This window comes from Aquarana catesbeiana, linkage group LG01 (assembly GCF_042186555.1).
Source record: "Aquarana catesbeiana isolate 2022-GZ linkage group LG01, ASM4218655v1, whole genome shotgun sequence".
Classification (NCBI taxonomy): Eukaryota; Metazoa; Chordata; class Amphibia; order Anura; family Ranidae; genus Aquarana; species Aquarana catesbeiana.
This window is the reverse complement of record NC_133324.1, coordinates 327,647,039-327,673,467: the sequence shown is the minus strand read 5'-3', so window position 1 is coordinate 327,673,467 and position 26,429 is coordinate 327,647,039. Positions and strand designations below refer to the sequence as shown.

The 26,429-nt window shown below is 40.1% G+C and overlaps 1 protein-coding gene across 1 annotated transcript in view; it reads left to right on the top strand.

The window, feature by feature from the left end:
* PES1 (pescadillo ribosomal biogenesis factor 1) overlaps positions 1 to 26,429 on the top strand; it is an 86,523-nt gene that overhangs the window by 29,263 nt on the left and 30,831 nt on the right. The window contains exon 6 of the mRNA XM_073630964.1: positions 6,825 to 6,914. Coding sequence (XP_073487065.1) covers positions 6,825 to 6,914 — 90 coding nt within the window. The remainder of the gene's footprint in view (positions 1 to 6,824; positions 6,915 to 26,429) is intronic.

The following is a 26,429-nucleotide window of genomic DNA, read 5'->3' as shown; positions in this document are numbered from 1 at the left end:
ATAATGCAGCTGTATATAAACGACTTGCAACTACATGGAATCTGGAAGAAGAGAATATAATTTCATTGTAGCAGTAAATCCAAGAGGGCAGTTATATTGCAGTAAAGCGGTGTATACTTGATCTTGCTCTACATGTTAAGTCTTGCGCTTCTTCAGGAGCATCAGAATGACTAACAAATGTGGACAAGAAAAAACATAAATAGAATAATATAATATAAGCATGTATTAAACACAATACAGTCAATAATAAGGCATTCCGTTTCACATATCCCAAAGGTGGTCAGCTCACAGGGCATCCACAGGTACAGGACAAGCAACTTAACTGGCAGGGTTTCCCACCCTGACTATTTTGCTGCTGTTCTGCATATTTCTTGTCCTTGTCCAAGCCCTCAAAATTGGCAATACCTATTGCCTCTGAATCATGTTTCCATTTGCTAAATCTTTTTAAATCGTATTACCTGATTTCATTAGAGAGTGACTTGACACCTAGATCGCTGCTCATGTATTGGATATTTCCCTTGTTTATTGTTACTGCAACAATATGTTGGTATGTATATTGTACTATTTGGTCTTCTGTGTCTCTTTCCCCTTGTTGGTTGCACCTTGGCAACTCCATTGGCAGGTACTGGCTTTATCCCAGCACTATGTGGCCTCCCAGCGCCACATCCTGCATACTATTCAGTTTGCAGTGTGTGTGGCGCGTGGAGGATCAGCTTTGAGGGCGCCGTCTTCCTCTCTGGTCCTCAGGTGTCACTACCAGCCTACCACCCACCATTGGCCATTGCACGGGGTCGGGTGCATTCGCAGTGGCGATTTGCGGCCGGTACGGATGATGTCTCGGCACACTGCTTACTGGTTGACTACGAGTGGGGTGTGCATACTTATGCACGCTGTTTCAGAGTCCCATCTAGCTACATGCATTGGTGTGCCACTGCAGTGGCGGCTGACGTTCCTGAGGGGCTCCCTTTGATAAGGTATTTTCATTCTGCAGCATCCAAATGTCTGCTTTTAACTCTCTCATCCTTATTATTTTTCATGAAAGAGACTCCTTTTTATTCCCTTCTCTTTTGCCAAATCATCCAGTATTCTATCCGGCCTCTTAGGTTGTGTGGGGAGGTTGTAGTCTTTGGCCCCCTATAAAATTAGTGGCAATAACTACTTTGAAGTGAGGACTCTGTTAGTGTCCTTCCCTATCTGCCATATGTCTCATTTACCTTTTGGCCTTCTGACACAAACCATATTTCTTGATGGGACTACATGACCCCCCCAGCAGCTGCCCTGCACTGTGTTTGTTCTGTTTTGTTTTTAGCCGTGAATTTATACTTCATATTATGTACTAAGTATCACTCCTTTATTCAATTGGTTTATTATACATGCTAGCTTTACATATGATTTCTTTTACAGTTCAGTTAACGAACATGATGTGACTGGTGGCGCCCCCCCCTCCAAAATGCAGCACACATCTTTATAGACACCTTGTCCATGTTTTCCCTGGATACCCCGGGACTATATAAGGTATCATGTACGCCCCCATAGTTGCCTGGTTTGCTCGTCCTGTTTCTGTGGATGCCCTGTGGGCTGACCACCTTTGGGATATGTGAATACATGCTTATATTGTATTCTGTTTGTTTTTTCTTATCCACATTTGATAGTCATTCTGATTCTCCTGGAGAAGCGCAAGGTGCGTAACATGTAGAACAAGATCAAATATACACCGCTTTACTACAATATAACCACACTCTTGGATTCACTGCTACAATTAAATTATTTTCTCTTCTTCCAGATTCCATGTAGCTGCAAGTCGGTTATATACAGCGGCATTATTTTAATTAGAATTTGATTCATTAATGTGGATTTTAATATATGTTTCCTATGTTTATATAATAAAGTATTTTTTTTTCTCCAATTCTCCTTAATCTGAATGGGACATGGCACTGTGTATCTGCATAGTATCCACAGTACCACTCTGTGTTGATACAGCTATTTACAAAAGTAAAAAGAAATTGCTGAAGTGAGGTAAGTAGCCTATAGTAGACTATTGTCAAGGGAACAAGTGTTGACAATGAAAGATTTACCCTCACTACTTTTTCTGTTGACAAACTAAAATTATAAATTTCCCATAACTTTCTTTCTTGGAAAAAAAAAATAGAGCCTAGATATATGCAGTGGGGAGACAGCAATAAAAAAACCCTTTTTAGACCCCTTTTACACTGAGGCACTTTTCAGGCATTTTAGCGCTAAAAATAGCGCCTAAAAAGCGCCTAAAAAGCGCCTCTCAAGCCACCCCAGTGTGAAAGCCCGAGTGCGGTGCGCTTGCAGGACGGGAAAAAAGTTCTGTAAGCAGCATCTTTGGGGCAGTGAATACACCGCTCTCCCACCACCCCTGCCCATTGAAATGAATGGGCAGCGCTGCCAAAGCTATTAACCCTTTCTTCGGCCGCTAGCGGGGGTTAAAAGCACCCCACTAGCGGCTGAATAAAGCGCTGATAAAACTAGAAGAGCTTTACCGCTTATGCCTGCACCGCCCCAGTGTGAAAGGGGTCTTAAAGTCTCTGTATAGCACAAAATCTTTCAGCTTTGGATAGTGGGGAATGATTAAAACCACCTGCTAGGGTTTTGTTTTGTTTTTTGTTTCTATAATATTGGAGAGGTTTGCTTCCTGTCCCAGACTCAACAGGAAGTTGGAGGAATTCCTCTCTTAGACACTTGTTCCTGGAGCATGTGTCCCACCCCCTGCAAGCAATAAAAATTGGAAGCGTTAAACGTTATTTCTGTCTGTAATCTCTGTGCCTTTCCCAGCCCTACAGCCTCAAGAAGGTATCTCCCCACTGCTGCTCCTGGTTGCAAAAGACTCACATGGAACTTTGCTCTTTGGTCTGTTTGTGCTACAGTGGCTTTGGTCATCTCCAGCCATCTGACCCTCATCTGCTGTCGGCTTTTTGGGTTTGTTTGCCTGAGGCCTTGTTTCATATTCTGAGTCTTACTGCCATTTGGTTGCAACATGTCTGATTCTAGAAAAGGTGGGGGTGAGTTCCTTATGTAAAGGGTGCTCCCCTTTCACACCATATTCATGGCTACTGGGTTGCTTGCAGCGCTCCCATAGATGGTCCAGCATCTGCAGTCTGTAATCATGTTTCCCTATGCTCCTAGAGTCTGTTTTTGTCATCAGTCCTTTTTAGCTCTGTTGGTTGACTGGTTCCTCTGCCTTTTTGACTGAGGTTTTTACTATAGTCCTGTAGGACTTTATGGCCCAGATGAGCATTTATTTGCCACAAGCACACACTCGCATCCTCCCCCACAGAGTCTCTATCTGATTTATCCATTAACAGCTTTTGAGCCTCAGTCTTTGCCCAATGAGCTTATCCTAGAGGAGACACATGCCTCTGGTATTACACCGAAAGTAAGAGTACAGTTTGTCTCCTATTAATGCAGTGAGCATTACCCTGAGCTGCAAAGGCTTTTTCCATTGCACACTCTATTCTAACTCTTTCTCTATGGAGATCAGAAACCTGCCTCTAAGTAGCAAGTGATTCATGTGGCTTTCATAGGACAGCAGTTTTTCAGTTCTGTTCTTGATGGGTAACTGGTGGCAGGAACACCAGTCTTCCCCAATGGCAGAAACCTAAAGCACATACTGCAAAATCTTCTCTTTCTCTGCCAGTTAAGAAATGCTCCTTTCGTTTCTCCACACCACCTACCACCAAACCCTCTGACAAGCCTTCCTCGGCATGCTAGTGCACCCCCACTTAACAGAGTTGGAGGATGTTTGCTAACACTTGCACAACTTAATAAATAAACAAGTAGTAGGTGGTGAAGGCAGCAAACAGAAAATAAATTATATCAAGTTGAAAACAATGCAATAAAAAAAATCCAAATTTAACAAAGTGGTAGAATAAACATAAAATAAAGCTGTGTAGTGTCACTATTCATTCAGTAATCAAAAAAGTCATGAATCACCCAAAAGTGATATTACCCAAGTCTATCAAAAATCTATATAGTCCCAAAAGTGCACAAATCTCACAAGTGAAATACACAGCTTCAAAACTAACATCTTCAACCATGAGGTAATCAACCCATATATGATGACACGCCATGCCAATGAGTGGATTGCACACTCACCAGAACTTTATATCTACAGTGCATTTCAAAGCACAGCGGAATCCAAAAGCCGTGCTTCCTTACTCAGCCAGACTGCAGGGATGTCATATACAGCCAGTGACAATCCTTTCTGTTGCTGCTTCCAGTGATATCCCCGCTAAGTAATTATTATGCTGCAAAGCTCACATATAGAAAGCACAAATAGACAGGACCATGGTGATGTATGGTTTGATTAAAGATCCGAATACGATAAAAGCATATAAAAACGAATAGTCCAGGATAGAAAACTCACACGAATGGCTACTGATCAGGAAACCGATACAGCAGCGTGACTTTGGCACAAGAGCTCCACTGTAAGAGTTTCATCCAGTAGAAAGTCTTTGGGAGCCTCTAGCATCCACCATGTTTATGTAGCCTAATTCATGATTCAGCTGACAAGCTCATAAGGGACTGAGAGCAGAATATATTCGGCTCCACAGAAATCGATCAATATAGTGCTCTGGGTACTGGATAAAATCTGAATTAGAGGATCATCCAGCAACCCCTGAAGTACTGAAATCAGTAATAATAATTACAATAATAGTAATGAAAAAAAAATCAAATATTTCAGCCGCGGTATAAAAAAAGGTTTAAAAACAGTAAAAATTATATCATAAAAGCACACATAAACATGGGCATGACAGATAATATAAATATATATGTTACAGAGATAAAATAACTAATGGACATGTGAACAAACCACATCATCCATAACCATTCCAAAATTGGGGGTTGTTCATATAGCACTTTACTGGTTGCTGTATGAATATTGACACTGCACAGCTTTATTTTCTTTAATTTTATGTCTGGTTTATCATGGTTTTATTTGGATGTTCATAGAGTGCACATTGTTTTTTACGTTTATATATTTTATATTGAGAATTTAGGCACTTCAATTCATCTGAAGCTCCATCAAGCTCTCACGGATGTCATTGCCTCAATTCCTGTGACAGAAGGGATTCAAGGCTTTTACAGCAACCTGTTCGCTGTACCCAAACCCAAAGGGGGCGGCATCCACCCCATCTTGGATCCTAAAACTCAAAATGTCTTTTTGAGACCATAATATCCATATGGAATCCACCTGATCTTTCATCACTTCTTTGCACCAGTGAGACATTATGGCTTTTCTAGACAAGGATGCATACCTGTGTCCCAATATTTGCAGCACTTTAGCATTTCCTGCAGTTAGCTGTGTGGCCCCTTCACTGCCAGTTTGTTGCCCTGTCCTTTAATCTCTTGTCAGTTACTTGGGTTTTCACTAATGCACTGGCCCCAGGATTAAACCTGTTGCACGCTTGTGAAATGCCACAGGACAGGAGGGGGCGGGCAATTTTCTTGATTGGGAGTCACTGCTGTTAACGTTCACAGCGCCGGAAGACAGACGCAAGGGTAATATCTGGCAGCTGTGAAGGGAACATGGTGTGGACGAATTTGAGCAGAAACCTACACCTGCTGGTACAAGGCAGTACCTGAGTTGCATACATCCGACTTGCATAAAACTCCTACTTAGAAACGGAGGGGGACAACAGGAAGTGAGAGGAAATCTGCCTCTAGGAAGGGAAATTCACTCCTGTAAGTTATCATGGGACAAAGGTATCTCCACTATAGCTTTATCACCAATCCTTGTTTCCCCAACATCCCACAATTTTCAAAATCTGATTGTCACAGGGACAGAAAGTGAGGTAAAATCTTTGAACAGAAGCACAGACCACAAAACAAATGTTACAGGGGTGTTAACCCTTCCCTATGCTCTCCATAAAACTTACATTCTTCATAGTCAGTAAAAGCTTAAGTCAACTGCTGAAAGTACTTAAAAAACTGACCGTTTAAATTATAACGAAGGGCCCTTTCTGAACTGCGCTCCAACTGCATAGACTGCACAAACTCAAGGTAATCCTATGTGCATAGATCACATCGTTGCAGTTCAGTGCAGTTAAAAAAAAAAAATAAAGTAGAGCATGCTGCATTTTTCTGCACTGCAAATGCAAGGAACGTGCTTCAAATGCGCTGCACCACACCCCTTTAAGCCAAGCCCCAAAACGTATAGAAAAATGCACTGCAAACGCAGCGCAAAACACATTCAAGCGCGCTTCAAATGCATGTAAAAAAAATGTTTAGCCTTGGATGGAGTGGAGAGGGATTGATGGTGTCAGTCTTTATAGCTGTCTGTGCCCCCATTAAGGACATTCACCCTCTCTATTGGTCCTGTTTACCATTATCATTGGAAGTGTAAGTAAAAGAAAATCCCAACGTTTGGGTTGTCCTCAGAAAAGTAATAGCAGGAAAAACTACAAATGGTGACGCTAGTTCCCTTAATTTGCAGAGATTTCCCCTCACTTTCTGTGGGACAGGAAGTGAAATCTCTGCAATGGGACACAGATGGCAAAAAAAATAAAAATCTGACGGGTTATAAAAAAAAAAAAAAAGTTTTGCCTATAGTTCTACTTCAATATCACTTTATTGGGATGGGACTGTTGGGTTATTTACTCATTTCACCAAAAAGGTTCCATGTATAAATGAATTGCAGTCTGGCACTTAATAATGGGAATCAAATTCTTATTTCTCTCCTACTTTGGTAATTCTGGTAACACATTGTCTATTCTAGGCCTACGTGAAGATGCTGGCAATTTTAAAGGAGGGATTTTTTTAAATGTTTCATCTAGTTTCTCTAACCTATATTTTTTCAGATCTTCTTGTCCATCAAAGGAATTTATTATCAAGCAGACATACTAGGGCAGACTGTGACGTGGATCACCCCATATGCTTTTTCACATAATGTAAGTTAATAGTTTTATGAGAAGAATATTGCAGTGAAGTAATTGCTTTCATAACCATAAAATATGTGCAGAATGTTTTATATTTTCCATGTAAAATGAGTTTTATTACAGGTATATTCCAGTCAACTGTACAATTTAAGCATTGCAAAGCAAATGGGTTTTTTACTCAAACTTCTTACTCAGTTTTTCTTGTCAATACATTTTTATTGAATACAACCTCAATGCATTGTTATAGTACATGGGGTTTTAGAATCCAGTATCAAGGTGTGAAGATGCTTAGTATAATGCTCATGTTTGCAACATCCAAAAAAAAAAAAGATGTAACACTATGTGTAATGCCCATGTATGCAGCAGTAGCGGACCAAAGGCTCAGAAGGCCAGGTATTTTGTACCAGGGCTCTGAGTATTGCTTCTTAGTGTTTTTGCTTTTGAAAACTTTAGTGACTTTGGGGTAATGCTGAGTACGCACGGGCTCAAATCGGTCCGCCCATGTGTACAGCTTCCTGTCTCGCCACCGCCTTTTGTCAAACGAGCATGCTGGAAATCCAGCATCTGATCAGTGCTCGCAGCCACTGACTGCGCAGCCCCGCTAACAGAACACAATAACTCAGCAGGGCAGATCGCTGTACTAAAATTGCTTAAGTATGGTGATCTGTACGTGTTTTTTTCTTTTTTGTTTGTTTTTTCTCGTTCAGCCCGTTGGGTTTAGCGAGAAAAAACTTAGCTCATACCCAGCTTGAAAGCAAGGAAGCATAAGCCTCTGTAGTATATTACGTGCTTCTACTAAACAAGAATGCTGTACATGCAATCTACATATGATTGTTGAAAAACAATACTTACAATGTATTACAGGAATACATACAAAACATGCACACGCTACCTTACATTGCTAATGAATTAGCATGAACCATGATCAGTGTACAATAGGGATGCTCTAAAAGTCGCTTAGCTTGGTTTATTGTGACTTAACGATCTCTGTATGCAACCATGCTCTGACCTTTTGTTTGGAAAGTATTAGTGTAGCCATTCCCCCATGGGCGTATCCTTTTAATGCATCAGTTTTATGAGCGAAACACTTCCTAACTCAATCTGTAGGTGGCACTGTTGTATCATACATGCCATAGGTCAAATATTTCAAAAGGTCAAGCTATTGACACTTATTGATATAGTTTTGGAATCAATGTTTGACATGAATTACCTAAAACAATGGAAGCAACTAAAAATGTCATTGTCTCGTTTACATTGGCCCAGTATACAACAATAGTATTTATTTCCCATTGTTTTAAAGGACAGCTTGTGCAGACCTTCGATTGACATTTATTTGAGAAATGCCCACTCAAGGAAACCTGATGTATAAATAATTCTAAAACAACAAACCAGATTTTATATGTTAAGCGGGGTATGCACATATCAAAATTCGGCTGGAACCAACCAAATTTTAATGTGTTTGTATCTGTCTCTGTTCAACAGAAGCTGGTCGTTAGATCGATTTCAGTCGAACGGTCCTGCTGGAAAATCAGCATTTGATCAGTGCATGCAGCTGTTGGCCACAGCACTGATCTGTGTATTCTGACTGAAGGGGCAAATGAGTGGAGATGAGTCCCAGCTGTCAGAATACAATAGCACAGCAGCGCTTCCTGGATACAAGAATTTGTAAGTTTCTGTGTATACTTCGTTTGAAGTCTCATGTGTGTCATACGGAACTAATGTTGACATAATAAAAAAAAAAAAAAAAAGCCCTTAAGCATCACCACTCATACAGTCTACTCCAGAGTCGCATGGGGTGGGGGTTTCTGGTATGTATCAGTGTAAATATTTAAACTTTCTACCAGTGATGCAGCTTCAAGTAAAAGTAAGTATTCCAATGGGTGTTGGCACAAAGAGAGGGTCAAAAGAGAAGTATAGAAAAGAGAAAGAGTGAAGAATAAGGGAATGCTGGGGAAGAGGTCCACCACAAGAACCAACTACAACCCCAATTCCCAAAAATTTGGGACGCTGTGTAAAATCTGCATAAAACAGAATGCAATGATTTGCAAATCTCACAAACCCATATTTTACTCACAATAGAAAACATATCAAATGTTTAAACTGAGGAAATGTACAATTTTCAGATAACAAATAAGCGGATTTTGAAATTGAAGGCAGCAACACGTCTCAAACAAATTGGGACAGGGTAACCGAAAGCGGCAAGAATGAAGAGCTGGAAAAACTTTTGGCAGCTAATTAGGTTAATTGGCAACAGGTCAGTAACATGATTGGGTATATAAAGAGTTTTCTTAGAGAGTCAGAGTATCTCAGAAGTAAAGCTAGGCAGAGGTTCACCAATCTATGAAAAGCTAAATCTAAAAATTGTTGAACAGTTTCAGAATAATGTTCCTCAGCATAAAATTGCAAAGACTTTAAATATATTCTCTACAGTACATAATATCACAAGATTCAGAGAATCTGGAGAAATCTCTGTGCACAAGGGACAAGGCCGAAATGCAATGTTGGATGCCCGTGATCATCGGGCCCTCAGACGGCACTGAATTAAAACAGGCCTTATGGACATCACTGCATGGGCACTTCCAAAATCGCTGACTGCGAATACAATTCGCTGCACCATCCTGCAAAGAAGCCATATCTGAACATCCAGAAACATTGTCATCTTCTTTGGGCCAAAGCTCATATAAAATGGTCTGTTGCAAAGTGGAAAACTGTTCTGTGCTCACACGAATCAAAATTGTACTTATTTTTTCTTTTCTTTTTTTTTTTTTTGGCAACCATGGTCGCCATGTTCTCTGGACTGAGGGGAGGGACCTTCTGGCTTGTTATCAGTTCAAAAGCCTACATCTCTGATGGTATGGGGATGCATTAGTGCATATGGAGCTTATACATCTGGAAAGGCACCATCAACGCTGAAAGATCTGTCCAGGTTTTAGAGCAGCATATGCTCCCATCCAGACTGTCTTTATCAGGGAAGGGCTTGCATATTTTAGCATTTTTTTTTTTTTTTTTTATCGGGGAAGAATGGGACAACATTCCTCTCCCAAAGCTCCAGCAACTGGTCTCCTCTGTTCCCAGAAGTTTACAGAGTGTTAAGAGGGGATGCTACACCATGGTAAACATGGCCCTGTCCCAACTTTTGTGAGACATGTTGCTGCCGTCATTTTCAAGATGACCATATTTTTTTCTGTTAAAATGACATATGTTCTCAATTTAAACATTTGATATGTTTTCTTTTGTGAATGAAATGAGTTTGCATTCTGTTTTGATGTAGATTTTCCACAACGTCCCAACTCTGCAGGCACGAATATCAATCTCTTCCAACTCCGTTTTTCATCCAGGCAGCTACTATTCTGTAATCTGATGATAAACCTAGGTTGTCATGTTGGAGATCTGTTACCAAATACTCACTTTGTGGACACCTTGCTGTCTCGTGTTTAAAAAAAATAAATAAAGTTTCCCCAAGGCACCAATTCAATTCAGACTATCCAGCAAACTTTAAATGTAACTGGTGATAATTAAATGAAGAGAAAAATTGTAAACAGCACATGCATCAGGATGTATTCCCTGATTTGCATGAGAATCGAGCGCAATGTATTTAGGTGTTAAGGTATTTAGGTGTGTTTTTAGATGCCCCCTTCCCTACCTACTGAAATGCAGCTAATCTGACTTTTATGGTGCTCCATCCTCCTGTCATTGAGATTCCAGGGAATAATGAGCACTCTAGATCTAGTCAGAAGTCGCTGGGAGTGTCTTCTCTGCAAGGTCTGGAGTGAGCTCTGTAGGTCCCCTGAAATTAGACTCTCAAAGGCTGTTTGTGAAGAAAAGTCATCCTAGGGAGGTATATATTGAAGAAAGGTGCTTGGTTTGTAAATATTTGAAAACTGCTGTATGGTAAAAATGATTCTCAGATTGAAGCATCTCAAAAGGTTTAAGCCAGAGTCTGTAAAAAAAAAAAAAAAAAAAGTAATGGTTTAGGTAAAAAAAACTATGGTGAAAATTCTTGTGGATTTCTATATTCCAGCATGAGCAGCAGATTTTTAATAACAAAAATGAAAGAGGTATGCGAAGACATAAAGCTATGTACATTTTTCAGGTGCTTTTCTATCTGTAAGGATAGTCTAGTCACCAGGCATGAATTAGTTGTGAGGGATTTCAACGAAAGCCATAGAATATAGACAATGGATATTCTGGAAGCCAAGTCCCCCTTTTAAAGAGATCCAAAGAGGTGTTATTTGTGCCGGGTGCCACATTGTAATTTACAGTGGTGTTTTTTGTTTTTTTTATTTTTTTTTTTTATTTTGTTTGTCTATTTCTAAAAGCAGAGAATGTATTTTAGCACAAGGTCTGCTTTAAACTACAATGCCCATTTCTTCTGTCTGTAAGACTGTTGCAGTGTCGCTTAAAAATTACTCCTACTTTACAGGCAAAAGGAAGGACCTTTCAGTAACTCTGCATGAATACATTTCTGGTGTGTCAGTATACAGGAACAATTCCCCCCCCCCCGTCCCTTTGAATTTTTGTGATAGAAAAAAAAAAAAAAATCGACTTTACATTGATTGTGATAAGCTTATCAGTTTGCTGCAGGTGGAAGCACTATCACTTTATTTTAAGTCACAAGGTGAGAGTCCGCAGCTGGGAGCTGATCTGTGTCAGATATTTATAAACAAGACAAAAGCTGGCCATACATGGATCGAAATTCGGCCAGTTCAGCAGGGACTGGTTGAACTTCGATCCATGTGTGTTCACAGTGGTTGAACAGAAGTTGAACTGCCAGCTGACTTCTGTTCAACTGCCTTGCTGATATTTTCTCGTTCGATCAGCACTGCAAGCTATAGCCTGAACTGTGTATTCTGATTGGATGGGAAGTCTCCCTTCTTTTTTTTTTCTTCTTTTCAACCCACTGGTTGAATAAAATTGACCCCTGCATGGCCAGCTTAAGGACTTCAAGTAGCATTATTTACATGATTTTGTCATCTCTGAGCCAGCATTTCAGTTCAGGAAGTAGATGTTGACCCTAGATAATTTGTGAACAAAATGGTGCCGTTCTTTTGAGTAGAAAAGTAAATAAAGACCTTTTCAGAGGGAGTACTGTGATCTCTGTGAGAAGAAAGCATGCACATATTACTAAGGCAAGCCATAAAAGAATCCATTTTCTTTCCTTACACCACGGATGTAAGGAAAGAAAATCGCTGGACTGACTGTGTTAATGGGGGGAGTGCCTTCGGTAGTGCTATTGTATTTTGCCGATAGGGGGGGCAAGGAGAGCCGTCCCGGCCAGCAGAATGCTTCAGTTGCTGCTTGCGACTATAGCCGCTGGCAGTAATCACATGTAGAAAAATCTGACAGGCTGATTGTACCCAAGTCGACTGATGGATCGACTTGGGTACTATCAGCCTGCCCGTACATGGTAAGAAATTTGGCTGGTCCCTGCTCAACCGGAAGGATTTCAATCTTATGTCTGGCTTAAAGTGATTTGTAAAAGAACCCATTGAGTTTAAATTGGAAATTTAAGGCAACATTTTTCGTTGTGTGTAAATATAAATAAAACATCCAATACCTTCCCCCTTTTTTTTTTTTTTTTTTTTTCTTTTTTTTCAGAAGAGATTACATTCCCTCTGTTCTCAGCTGCATAAGAGCTGGAAGAAGAGAAACAGTAGTACACTCAGCTTCCCAGTGAAAGGTGGGGGGGGAGGGGGAGGAGAATGTCAGGATAAGTCTGATCATAAGAGGAGAGCAGGTTGTGTTCCCAGCATAGCTAGAAAACTGACCACAGTATGTTCTCATGCTTAGTGTGGTCAGTTTTTAATAGGAAAGCAGGGGGACTGACAGGATCACCAGGGATTTCACACAATGGAAAGCAATACGAGAATGGGATATTTTTTCATACAAATATATGGTAGAACAGCACAATATTAGGAATAACATATTTTTTAAACGCTTGCCGACCAGCGCACGCCAATGTGCGTCAGCAGAATGGTGCTGGTAGGCAAAAGGGCGTACAGGTACGTCCCCTCTAAGAAGTGGTGTTGTGGGCCGGGTGCCCGCGATCATGTCATGGAGAGGAAGAATGAGGAGATGTTTTTGTAAACAAAGAATTTCCCCGTTCTGCCTAGTGACAGGACAGTGATCACAGCTCTCTCTGATCGAGAGCTGTGATCACTGTCCTGTGTGTTGAAGTCCAGCCCCTAACAGTTAAAATCGCTCCCTAGGACACACTTGACTCCTTTACTGCCCCCTAGTGGTTAACCCCTTCACTGCCAGTGTCATTTACACAGTAATCAATGCATTTTTATAGCATCGATCGCTGTATAAATGACAATGGTCCCAAAATAGTGTAAAAAATATCTGATGTGTCCGACATAATGTCGCAGTCTCAAAAAAAATCGCAGATCCCCGCCATTACTAATAAAAATATAAATGCCATAAAACTATCCCCTATTTTGTAGACGCTATAAATTTTGCGCAAACCAATCAATATACACTTATTGGGTTTTTGTTTTGTTATTTTTTACCAAAAATATGTAGAAGAATACATATCGGCCTAAACTGAGGAAAAAAATGTTTTTTTTTATATATATATATATTTTTGCGGGATATTTATTATAGCAAAAAGTAAAAAATATTGCTTTTTTTTTTTTCAAAATTGTCGCTATTTTTTTGTTTATGGCGCAAACAATAAAACCCGCAGAGGTGATCGAATACCACCAAAAGAAAGCTCTATTTGTGGGGAAAAAAAAGACATCAGTTTTGTTTGGGTACAGCGTTGCACGACTGCGCAATTGTCAGTTAAAGCGACGCAGTGCCGAATAGCAAAAAGTGCTCTGGTCAGGAAGGGGGTAAAATTCTCCGGGGCTGAAGTGGTTAAGAATGCATGCACTTTATATGAAAAAACCTACATGATGCTAATTCCGCTGTAAGGTTTTGCAGTGTAGCAGGTACGCTAATGGAAAACCGCAGTAACAGGCTGCTCCTATCACCATGCCATAAAACCATTATCTATATGTTGCGTTGGTTGTAATATACGGATCACTTATTAATCACTATCAGAATCCGATATGGACATAGGTCATGTACCGTTAACGCCTGATGTTGCCTTATATAATCTATAAGGTACAAAAACTTTTTTTTTTAACTCTTCCTTTAGTGGGTTCATGCTGATGGCATTGTGTTTTAGAGCAGTATAACTACTCTAAATGTGCTGCATATGCTACCATATATTACATGATTAAATTTATATTAAATCCGCAAACCAATTTATTGCTTTTACAATATGTATTTTTATTTAGTTTGCTTTAATAAATAATTGATATCATAGTAAATGCAGTTCTGACCTTTTTTTTTATCTGTCTCTTATAAGTACTACAGAAATTTAAAGCCCTTTTTAAAAAAAAAAAAATCACATTTTTGGTCATAATTTTGTCAGTGATATAAACAGAAGGGCAATTTTTTTTTTTTTGAAATGTTTATTGAAATTTTCACAGTACATGAATAGAAGCAAGTATATAACTTAGAGCTCAGTAGCTCTGATGAACATAAAAGAGAGAACCAAAATTTGAACACTAAAAAGGGAAAGGAAAGGGAAGGTGACAGGGTTATTATATTTACCCGTAAACAATAATGTGAAATAATATATCAAAGTGAAACGACACGGTAGATATTAATACTTTCAGGAGTGGAAGTAACGTTTGGTACATCTGAGTGGTAATCTCAGGGAATGGCAAGACAACAATGATAGCAACAGATAAATCTACCTATTTGGAATATAAGATCTTGAATCCTCGAAAGAGGTTCGAAGGCGTGGCAGTTCTAGGGTGGTAGAAAGATGGAGGGATCCGATACGTTGGATACTTTAACAGAAACATTTTTATTAGGAAAATAAAGCGCCATTACAGCTTAATCATACATTACCAAAGCATATGGTTGTACAGATCATCACATCTCATCATTTTGTTAGAGCATTACCGGACAGAAGTAGGTCAGGGGCGTAGAGGCCGGGTAAGGAAAGGATTAGCAAAGAGATATATTGAGGGAATCCATACAGCATATCAGTCTGGGCATCATCTATAGAGAGGTACCTTGAAGTGTTTGCATGAGGAAAGGAGTTGTCTCAGGTATTTGGATGGTATCAAAGCCCATACCAACGTATCATAGAGGTCGGCCTCCTACATTTCTATTCTTAAACAGTAAGTGATCAAGCTTTTACCCATGCATTCCATACTTTATCAAATTTTTGTGAGCACTTCCGTCCCATATACGTGAGCTTATATAGGGGCAATACCGAGTCTATTAGTGAGTGCCACTGGGTAATTGTAGGGGGAGACACTAATTTCCAGTTTTGTAGTAGCACTTTCCTAGCATAGAAACACAAATAAAACAGGAGCACCTTGTGAGTAGAATGTGTTACCAAGTCAGTTATACCCAACAGGAGCACCTTGGGATCCATTGATACTGTAAGGTCAGTGACCGCATTAATTTCCACAAGCGCCCGCTCCCAGAAGCCTTGGATAGTCAGGCAGTCCCAAATGACATGATAATATGTTCCAACCGCTTGTTGGCACTTAGAGCACGTCTCAGATTGTGCAGGGTATATTCTGGCTAATCGCTGGGGGGGTATAATATGCCTTATGGATACATTTTAGTTGGATAAATCTATCCCTTGCAGAGATTACCTTAGGGATATATTGTTGTAAGGCTAGGCCCCATTCTTCTGACAGGGAAGGGATGTCTTCCCTCCAGGATTGTAGCAGGGGCGATACTCCCACCGGTTTCCCACCCGTCAGGCAAAGATATAGAGAGGAAAGGATCCTATCCACATTTCGAGAGCTAAGAAACCTCTCTATTACATGTGGCTCCACTGAAATCCCACCCAGAAATTGCGCCTGAGTCGCATGTTTCAGCTGTAAATAGCAAAACAGCATCCACGAGGGAAGTTGATATGTCTCTTTCAGTTCTGGAAAAGGAAGGAGGACTCCAGCAGGCATGATCTGTTGAATCTTGACCACTCCAAATCTAGCCCAGACACTAGGATCTGGTATAGATCGGAAATGTGGGAGTTTGGGATTCCCCCAAAGTGGCATATGGGGGAAATGGTGTCAACCACCTTAACTGCAGCGGTGACCCTTTCACGTTGGATACTTTAAGTTTACCTAGGGCGTTTAAGAGGTCTTGTTTCAGATACCAGTCTGTGAAGCTAAATGGGTGCATAATATCCAGCAGCTCCTTTTGTGTGAACGTTACGCTGTCTTGCAGAGAAGCGTGAAGTAGAACGGAAGTTCAGTACAATGGTGTCCAGTCTCTCAAGGTTGAAGAGCGATAACCTTGAGCGTTCCACTGCTGGAAGGCTGGGTGGTGTTGGTGTAATCCAATGGGACATGATCGTTCTACGAGAAACTAGGAGAGTTAAGAGTCCATTGTGTAAGGTTGAGTGAGCCTGCTGATGATGTGGAAGGTAGTGGTTCACATCCAAATATACCCAATAACGGATTGTTGGGTAGCCGAATCTCTCGAGTTTGAAAATGTATGCTAGCACCGAGTTCCAATATCTAGTAATGGTTGGGCATTCCCAGAGGGGGTGCCTTAAAATAGGACGTGGTAGTGAACACCAAGGGCATTGTGCTTGAGTAGAGTCTGCCTTATTGGTGCGGAATGGGTAATATGCCCTATGGATAATTTTAAATTGATTTTCACGTCATGTCTGAGATCGTGAGTTTGTGAATGTGTCAGTACCCCTCTAAGATTCTTTCTGGAAGTGTGTTGTCGTTGAATATGGCAGACCATTTCTGGAATGGAGCAAGATGATGTTTATCAGATTAGTGCATAATGAGGTAGGAGTATAAACTGGAGATGGAGTAATTGTCTCTCTGGAGCACTACATCAATGAACAATTGTTGAAGGGTATCAGTTTGAGGTCCACAGCAAGACCGTAAACAGGCTAGAATTTGCTGATAATAGAAGCAGTGCCATGTTGGCAAGGAAAATTCTCGTGAGAGGGTTTGAAAAGACTTGAATTCACCAGGTTTGCCTTGATACAGGGAGGTTATGTTAGTGAGTCCACAGGTACACCATAGGGTAAAGGCTTTATGCATGATTGATGAAAGGAACATAGGGCTGTCCTGAATGGTTAAAAGGCATGATATACTCGAGGGTATCCCCAGCAGTCTCCGCACTTCTCTCCATGCAATAATTGTGTCTTTGATAAGAACACTTGTTTTAAGGTGGGGTGGTAGAGCTTGAATATTCGAATGAAGGACGCCTGAAAGAGTGTGCGGAGAGACCCGAGCGCTCTCGAGTATATTATTAGAGTACTTTGATTTTCCAGGCAACCAGTCAAGACCTTGTCTAAGCAGGCAAGAGAGGTTGTAAAAACTTATATTAGGTAAGCCTGCACCACCCTCGGACTTAGGGAGACATAGTTTTTGTAACGATATACGTGGTTTTTGTGTGCCCGTATGAAGGCCAGAAATTCCTCTGTATTTCAGAGTGCTTTAATAAAAAGGGTATGATTTGCATTGGATAAAGTAGACGTGCAAACGACACCATTTTAAAGAGGTGACATCTCCCAAAGAGCGAGAGGGGATGGGTTGCCCAAGTTTCCAACTCCTTTACAGTTTTGGTTATCAGAGGTGGGTAGTTAAGACTGTATAGAGAGGAAGGTTCTTTGCTTATATGGATACCCAAGTAGGTGATGTGGTGAGCTGCTAGGGTAAAAGGGGATGATGACTTCCATTAAGCTGATACCCGGGGGTGTAATGGTAAAACCTCGATTTTGTCAAAATGAATTCTAAAGCCCGAGCTTAATCGAAAGGCTGCAAAGAGTTCTGAGTTTTTCAAAGTCTGCAAGAGGGTCGGTGGAGAATAGTAATGTCGTCCGCGAATAGGGCGGAACAAAATATTTGGTTTCCCACAGTGTTGCCACTGACTCACTGACTGTCAGATGAGTTAAGTATCCTGGATAGAGGCTCAATAGCTATATTGAAGAGTAGAGGGGGCATCCCTTTCTCGTTCCTTTTGTCAAAGGGATTGTGTCTAAGACAAAATCAGGAGTGACAACGCGAGCTGTTGGATGCATACATTTGTTGTAGAAAGTGTACAATCGGGCCAGAGAAACCGAATACTTCCATCACTTTGAATACCCACGACAAACTAATATTGCCGAAAGTCTCTTTCTGGATCGAGTGAGACGATGGCTACGTCTTGGTTTGGGTGTGATTTAGCGTGCTCCAGCGCCATCAGAACCTTACGGATGGTGGCAGAGCACCCTGGATCAAAACCAGATTTGGTTGGGTGGAGTAAATAAGGGAGTAATGGTGCTAGACTTGAGACTATTAATTTAGATAGAATTTTAATGTTTACATTGATCAGGGAGATTGGGCAATATGAGCCCGGGTGTAGGGGGTCTTTTCCTTTTTTGGAAATTAGTTTGTGTGCCTGCGTTCCTGTGTGGAGATAAGGGCCACCATCCCACATAGCGGTGAAGACATGTTTCAGAGTGTCAGGAATAAAGTCTCTTGCCATTTTTGTAGAATTCTGCCGTGTATCCATCTGGGCCCGGCAGATGCTAGAGATTTAATAGTCAGCTAGATGTTTTCTAAGGAGATGGGAGCATTGAGTGTTTTTAAGTGAGTGGAGCTGAGCTTAGGTAGGTGGATCTTAGCTAGGAAGGGCTCTGCTGTCATCTGGTATAGTATTGTATAGTAGTCAGCAAGAAGTTTACTAATTTCCACAGGTAAGGTGATTTTTTTTTTTTTTTTTTTCTTTTGTGCTAGCCATTGAGAATAATGTAAAAATAAGAAATTAATCAACCTGTCACTCAAATACATTAAAGTGGTTGTAAATAGGGGTGCACCGAATGGAAATTTTGATATAAAAATGCTGGATGCACTTAGCCGAAAACCGAAAATGACCGTTTTTAAAAATATATATTTTTATATATAATTGTATTATACTCGACTTTTTAATTAACCCTTTCATGACTAAGCCTATTTTTGAAATTTGGTGTTTACAAGTTAAAATCCGTATTTTTTGCTAGAAAATTACTTAGAGTTCCCAAATATATATTTTTTTAGCAGAGAATCTAGAGAATAAAATGGCAATTGTTGCAATATTTTTTTATCACACAGTATTTGTGCAGCGGTGTTTTAAACGCAAATTTTTGGAAAAGGGACACTTTCATGAATTTTAAAATATCCAAACAGTAAAGTTACCCCAATTTTTTGTATAATTTGAAAGATGATGTTACGCCAAGTAAATAGATACCAAACATGTCACCCTTTATAATTGCACGCACTCGTGGAATGGCGACAAACTACGGTACCTATGAATTTCCATAGGCGACACTTTAAAAAATTTTTACGGTTACCAGGTTTGAGTTACAGAGGAGGTCTAGGGCTAGAATTATTGCTCTCGCTCTGACGATCGCGGCGATACCTCACATGTGTGATTTGAACACCGTTTACATATGCGGGCGCGACTTCCGTATGCGTTTTCTTCGCTGCGCGAGCTCGCGGGGACAGGGGCACTTTAAAATTTTTTTTTTTTTTTTTTTTTTTATTTATTTGATTTATTTTTTTACTTTTATAAATTGTGTTTAAAAAAAGTTTGTTGTTTTTTTTTTTACTTTTATTGCTGTAAACATCCCTTGTGACAGGTGGTGACAGGTACTCTTTATGGAGGGATTGGGGGTCTAAAAGACCCCCGATCCCTCCTTTGCACTTCAAAGTATTCAGATCGCTGAAAACGGCGATTCTGAATACTGTAGATTTTTTAAAAACCGGCGCCATTGGCAGCCGAGTAAACGGGAAGTGACGTCATGACGTCGCTTCCGCGCTTACAATGAGAAGGCTGCTTCGTTCCAGCCCGCCCCCAGCCGCCGAAGGCACACGATTGGACACCGGGCCTCCCGATCACACGGGGGGCCCGGTAAGAGCGGCGGGAGGGGGGGGGTGTCCCCTCCCGCTCCTCTGGTATAACAGCCGAGCGTTTTTTAGCCGCATCGTTTGTTATACTCGGGTAGCTGATCACCCGCTGTAAACAACGGTACCGGGATGATGCCTGCAGCTGCCGGCATCATCCCGGTATAACCCCGGAAAGCCGAGTACGCATATCTGTGTACGGTCGGCGGGAAGGGATTAATATCAATTTAAATTAATATGAATTTATTAATGGCCATTATTGGCACCTTTTAGTGCAAGAAAAGCTCAAGAAAAATGCAGTCTCTGACCATCTCTTGTATCATGTCTGCAATCTCTTACTTAAACACTGCTAATAGTATTAGCAAAATTTCCATTCAGTGCTCCTCTAGCAGACATGATACAGGAGATAGTCAGAGACTGCAGACATGATACAAGAGATCAGTGCAGCATCACCAGTGTACATCAAATGCAGCCTCGCCGGTGCCTGTCAGATGCAGCCTCGCTGGGGTCTGGATCACTGTGGCGATCTCCCGCTGTGTCAGGGAGCTGTATTTGAATTTCCTGGCTGCAGTAACAATGTCCTGCCTCCTGTGATATGTCACACTAATTCTATGTCCAGGCATTGGATCAGTATGCCGTCTATCACAGGAGGCGGGACATTGTTACTGTGGCCATCCAGACAATTCAACTCCATGACACGGGAAGATCGCCGCTCTGTGTGAGAAGGAGGGAGGGGAGGACTCGGACTGAGCCTGAACTGGAACCACCAGGATGACACCCCTGCAATGTGCAGCACATGGGGTGTACCCCGCCCACTTTTCGGGGCCATTTTTCGCACCATTTCTTCTTTTGGCCGATGCCGAAAACAGTTTTCAGCCGGCCAAAATTTCGGTGCACCACTAGTTGTAAAGGTAGAAGGTTTTTTCTTTTTTTTTTTTTTTTTTTTTAATTTTTACCTTGGCATTCTATGCATTAAAATGGTTGTAAACCTCAGACATGAAATATGAACAGAGCATATCTTTCTATAGTGTGTACTTGTCTCAATTAAGAGCACCAAGTGTAATTTCTGTCTGCTGCTTCAGTCCCCTGCTTCTGTAGTCACTTCTGACAAGGTTTCCCGACACCAAAAGAAAAAAGGTGACGGGAGGGATCTCCAGCTGATTGACATTCTCAGCTCTCTTCCTGTGTGTTGTGTGAAGAGGGGTGCATCTCCTTACTGAGCTCTGCAGAGTGTAATTTCAGCCCCCCCCCCCCCTTATTTTTTATTTTATCTGACAGCTTAGAAAAGCTTAACCACTTCCAGACCGCCTGCCATCGTTATGTCAGCTGTTTGAAGAGGGATATCGTTGTTATGGCAGCAGCTGGGCTGCCATAATCCCGGTTTTCCTCTTCTTCATGTGGCGGTTTGCTTTCAGATAAAAGTGGTCTCTGCGGCGGATTCGCCGTGAGATAACTTTTATCTGCGGCAGGAGAGGGGGGCCCCCCCCCCTCCCTCCACCGGCGGGGGCGATCGCGTCCTTCTCCCTGTTGGATATTGAGATGAGTGAGGGGAAGATGGCCCCCACCCGTCTCCATCCCATTGCAGGGCGTAAGCGATGTCAAAACGTCTTAAATCTGCGGCGCTAATCTAAATAAGTGAATTCCTGAGACGCCAAGAAGATAAAAACTAATATGAAAGATGCCAATAAAAAACTCAAAAAAATGACAATGGTTCTAAGGTGCGTGGATAGCTGATAATAGAAGGAATATGCTATGTAACAAAGCCAAATACAGGATAAGTAAAGCAACAATAATATATATCAAGCTCATCAAAGGAGCAAAGGATAGCGACCCCAGATGATAGTGTTCACACACCTATAAACAAATGATATGGGGGGTAAAACTGCGGCGCTTAACTCAATGGGTATATTCCTGGGATGCCAAAGGAAAAAAAAAACAGTGGACACCGAAGGAATAAAAGCCTGTAGGAAGATGCAGGTAGCAATTCAAAGAAATTCCTATGATGCGTGAATAACTGATAATACCTCAAAAAGGGATAAGCTATGTAACAAAGAAACTAATAACCACACCAGGAAAGGAAAATCCAGGTAAGGATCCAGTTCATGTAGATTAATATTCCACCATTTTTGTGCAACCAAGAGTCATGGCAAATCAATGTTGCATCAAAAGAGTGCAGCTAGTTAGGGAACTAAATGACTGGGATCCAGATAATTGGTGACCTCTTTACAGACCTTAATTATAAAAAGCAATAAATTAAGCTCGTGACTCCAACAACACAGTGTTCCTAAAAAAATGTGTGCAAACAATATTTCGGTGCAGCATCCAAGGTGAAGGCAAGTGAATGAATAAATAATTAAATATATATTGACTACGGTCCTAGTGATCGAAACACAAATTCACATAATTAATAATGTTTAAATAGTCCATAAATCTTAAATGAATAAATCCAAAAAATAATTGGAAACAATAATAATCTCTGAATTACACTCTATAAAAATACACTCTATAAAATAATGTGCAAATGTTTGTGCAGCATCCAAAAAAATGATATAAATAAATATAGGAATAAGTTTCCAGTTTGCAAAAAAGTGTATCAAATTGGACAATTGTTTCTACTAAGTATACAATGTATCTTCCACAAAAAAATATATAAGTGAACAAATAATAACACACCAGCAAATAGCAAAGCCAGTGTTCAGCATAAATGACACACACACATCACATTCAGTGTGTCATTTATGCTGAACACTGGCTTTGCTATTTGCTGGTGTGTTATTATTTGTTCACTTATATATTTTTTTGTGGAAGATACATTGTATACTTAGTAGAAACAATTGTCCAATTTGATACACTTTTTTGCAAACTGGAAACTTATTCCTATATTTATTTATATCATTTTTTTGGATGCTGCACAAACATTTGCACATTATTTTATAGAGTGTATTTTTATAGAGTGTAATTCAGAGATTATTATTGTTTCCAATTATTTTTTGGATTTATTCATTTAAGATTTATGGACTATTTAAACATTATTAATTATGTGAATTTGTGTTTCGATCACTAGGACCGTAGTCAATATATATTTAATTATTTATTCATTCACTTGCCTTCACCTTGGATGCTGCACCGAAATATTGTTTGCACACATTTTTTTAGGAACACTGTGTTGTTGGAGTCACGAGCTTAATTTATTGCTTTTTATAATTAAGGTCTGTAAAGAGGTCACCAATTATCTGGATCCCAGTCATTTAGTTCCCTAACTAGCTGCACTCTTTTGATGCAACATTGATTTGCCATGACTCTTGGTTGCACAAAAATGGTGGAATATTAATCTACATGAACTGGATCCTTACCTGGATTTTCCTTTCCTGGTGTGGTTATTAGTTTCTTTGTTACATAGCTTATCCCTTTTTGAGGTATTATCAGTTATTCACGCATCATAGGAATTTCTTTGAATTGCTACCTGCATCTTCCTACAGGCTTTTATTCCTTCGGTGTCCACTGTTTTTTTTTTCCTTTGGCATCCCAGGAATATACCCATTGAGTTAACCGCCGCAGTTTTACCCCCCATATCATTTGTTTATAGGTGTGTGAACACTATCATCTGGGGTCGCTATCCTTTGCTCCTTTGATGAGCTTGATATATATTATTGTTGCTTTACTTATCCTGTATTTGGCTTTGTTACATAGCATATTCCTTCTATTATCAGCTATCCACGCACCTTAGAACCATTGTCATTTTTTTGAGTTTTTTATTGGCATCTTTCATATTAGTTTTTATCTTCTTGGCGTCTCAGGAATTCACTTATTTAGATTAGCGCCGCAGATTTATCCCTCTTATTAATTGTTTTTAGGTGTGTGAACACTATTATTTGTGGCCGCTATTCTTTTCTTATTTGACGAGTTTTAATTTTTTATATTTTTATTGTTGGATTATTTATTTTTTGGTGTGCGCACAAGTACTTATTACCATACTTTGATGCCAAAACGTCACTTCCACCCATAGCTCTTAAAGCAACATTATTTATTTTATTTTTTTTTTTTTTTTGTCAAATGACATTAAATTTTTCTTTTTTTTTCTTATTATTATTGCATTTTAGTGTAAATATGAGATCTGAGGTCTTTTTGACCCCAGATCTCATATTTAAGAGGTCCTGTCATGATTTTTTTTCTATTACAAGGGATGTTTACTTCTTGTTTAAAAAAAAAAAAAAAAAACTGTAAAAATAAAAAAAGGTAAAATAAATAAGAATTTTTTTTTTTTAAATGCGCCCCGTCCCTCGCGTGCAGAGGCAAACGCATACGTGAGTAGCGCCCGCATATAAACCACACATTGAGGTATCACCGTGATCGTTAGAGCAAGAGCAATAATTCTAGCCCTAGACCTCATCTGTAACTCAAAACATGCATCCTACATTTAAACCTTGCATATGGAGATTCTTATGGGTAAAGGTTTGTTGCCATTCCACAAGTGGACGCAACTTTGAAGCATGACATGTTGGGTATCAATTTACTCGGTGTAATATCATCTTTCGCAATATAAAAAAAAATTGGGCTAACTTTACTGTTGTCTTACACTTTTTCTTAATAAAAAAAAATATATATATATATGTATTCTTTTTTTTTTCCAAAAAAAGTGTGCTTGTAAGACCGCTGCGCAAATACGTTGTGACAAAAAGTATTGCAACGACTGCCATTTTATTCTCTAGGGTGTGTGTGTGTGTGTGTGTGTATATATATATATATATATATATATATATATATATATATATATATATATATATATATATATGTAATGTTTGGGGGTTCTAAGTAATTTTCTAGCAAAAAAAAAAATGATTTTAACTTGTAAACAACAAGTTTGAAAAAAAGGGCCCGGTCCTTAAGTGGTTAATAAAGTCTGAACTTTGAACGAATGAAGAGAAAACTGCAGATAAACAGGTACAAGTTACGTAAGAGTATTTTTTTTCCATGTGTATCACATAAGTGAATCTAGTGACTTAACTGGATATATGTAAGAGTTTACAACCACTTTAAGGTAAAAAAACAACCTTACTTACCTGAGCCCATTCTCAATCCAGCACTGTGCTCAAGAGCAGCCTCTCCTCTCCCTCGGCACATGCCGGAGTGAGAGCAATATATCTAGAAGCAGAATGCTAAATGGATGTGTTATAGGGGGCTTTTAAAGCATCATCTATGGAAAATACAGGGTATTGAAGTTGTCACTCTTTTAAAGGCGCACGCAAAGTTAAGGTTTGACATGTTTAATATCTATTTACTCGGTGCAACCTCATCTTTTATATTTTACCAAAAAGATGGGTAATTTTTTGTTTGTGCACCCCGAAATTGACTTTAGTGTACATCTTGCTGAAGTTTTGCATTTCCTAGACCTTTGCGGTAATATTGTGTAATATAAAATATTAGAACTACTATTTTGTTCTCTAGGGTGTCTGCTTTCAGAAAATATATGTTTTGGGGAGTTGCACAATCTTCAGGCCTAAAATTTTCTTTAAACATGTGCCAAAACCGCAAAGATGGCTCTGGCAGCAAAAGGGTTAATGCATTGGGTCCCATTCGTAGGGGTTGATTTACGAAAACTGGAGAGTGCAAAATCTGGTGCAGCTCTGCATAAAGCTTCCAATTTTTTTGTCCGCTTAATTGAACAAGCTGAAGTTAGAAGCTGATTGCCTACTGTGCACAGCTGTACCAGATTTTGTGCTCTCCAGTTTCAGCAAAATGTCAGCTTAGTGTTTTATTATCCTTATTACTTTATCCTCTGGGTCAACAGTCTTGTGCTGCTTAACCAGTTCAGCTCTTTGGTTGTACCATGTACATCCATAGAGTGAACATTTTGGTTAGCCATCAGCTTGTGTGGGATTTGTACAGCCGGCGACCGGCTTCAAAGTACCAGTGATGCAGCAGCTCCATAGTTGCCAACCACTTTCACACAGCTGGCCACGTGGTGCCCTCCTCACCCCTCCTGCCGGCGGCCCGCCCCCCTCCCCGTGCTTTCCGGGCTGTCCAGTGGTTACCGATGCCCGGGAACACATCCACCAGTGGGGGAGAGAGACTGCAGTGAGACCGAGGCATATTCATGCCTCGATCTCTCATGCAAACGATGAAACCTGAAGTGATGTCACTTGCGGTTTCAAATGCACACTTCCCTGAACAGTAAAGCCAGGAGACGCATCTAACCAAGCCGATCTGTGCTTGGTTAGATGGTGTAAGGGGCAGGAGAGACATTGGGGTCTATTAGACCCTTAATGTTTCCAAAAAAAAATTAAAAAAGAGTACCTGTCACCTACCTAATGCTGTCACATAGGGGTTTATTAACCCTTTGTGATAGAAATCACTGAAAGGAAAAAAAAGTAGTAAATATTTTAAAAATTGTAATCTATTAAAATGTAAAAATAAGATAAAATAAAAATTGCCGAAACCCCCCATTGCCTTGCACAAACGCACACTCAGGGTGCACACGTGTATGTAAACACGTATGTAAAGTGACATGGTGAGAATGATAATTCCAACACAAGAGCACCTAGTTAACTCCAAATTGATGTGCTGGAACGGCTTTTAAAGCATCGCCTATGCTGATTTTTGGGCACCATAGTTTTTG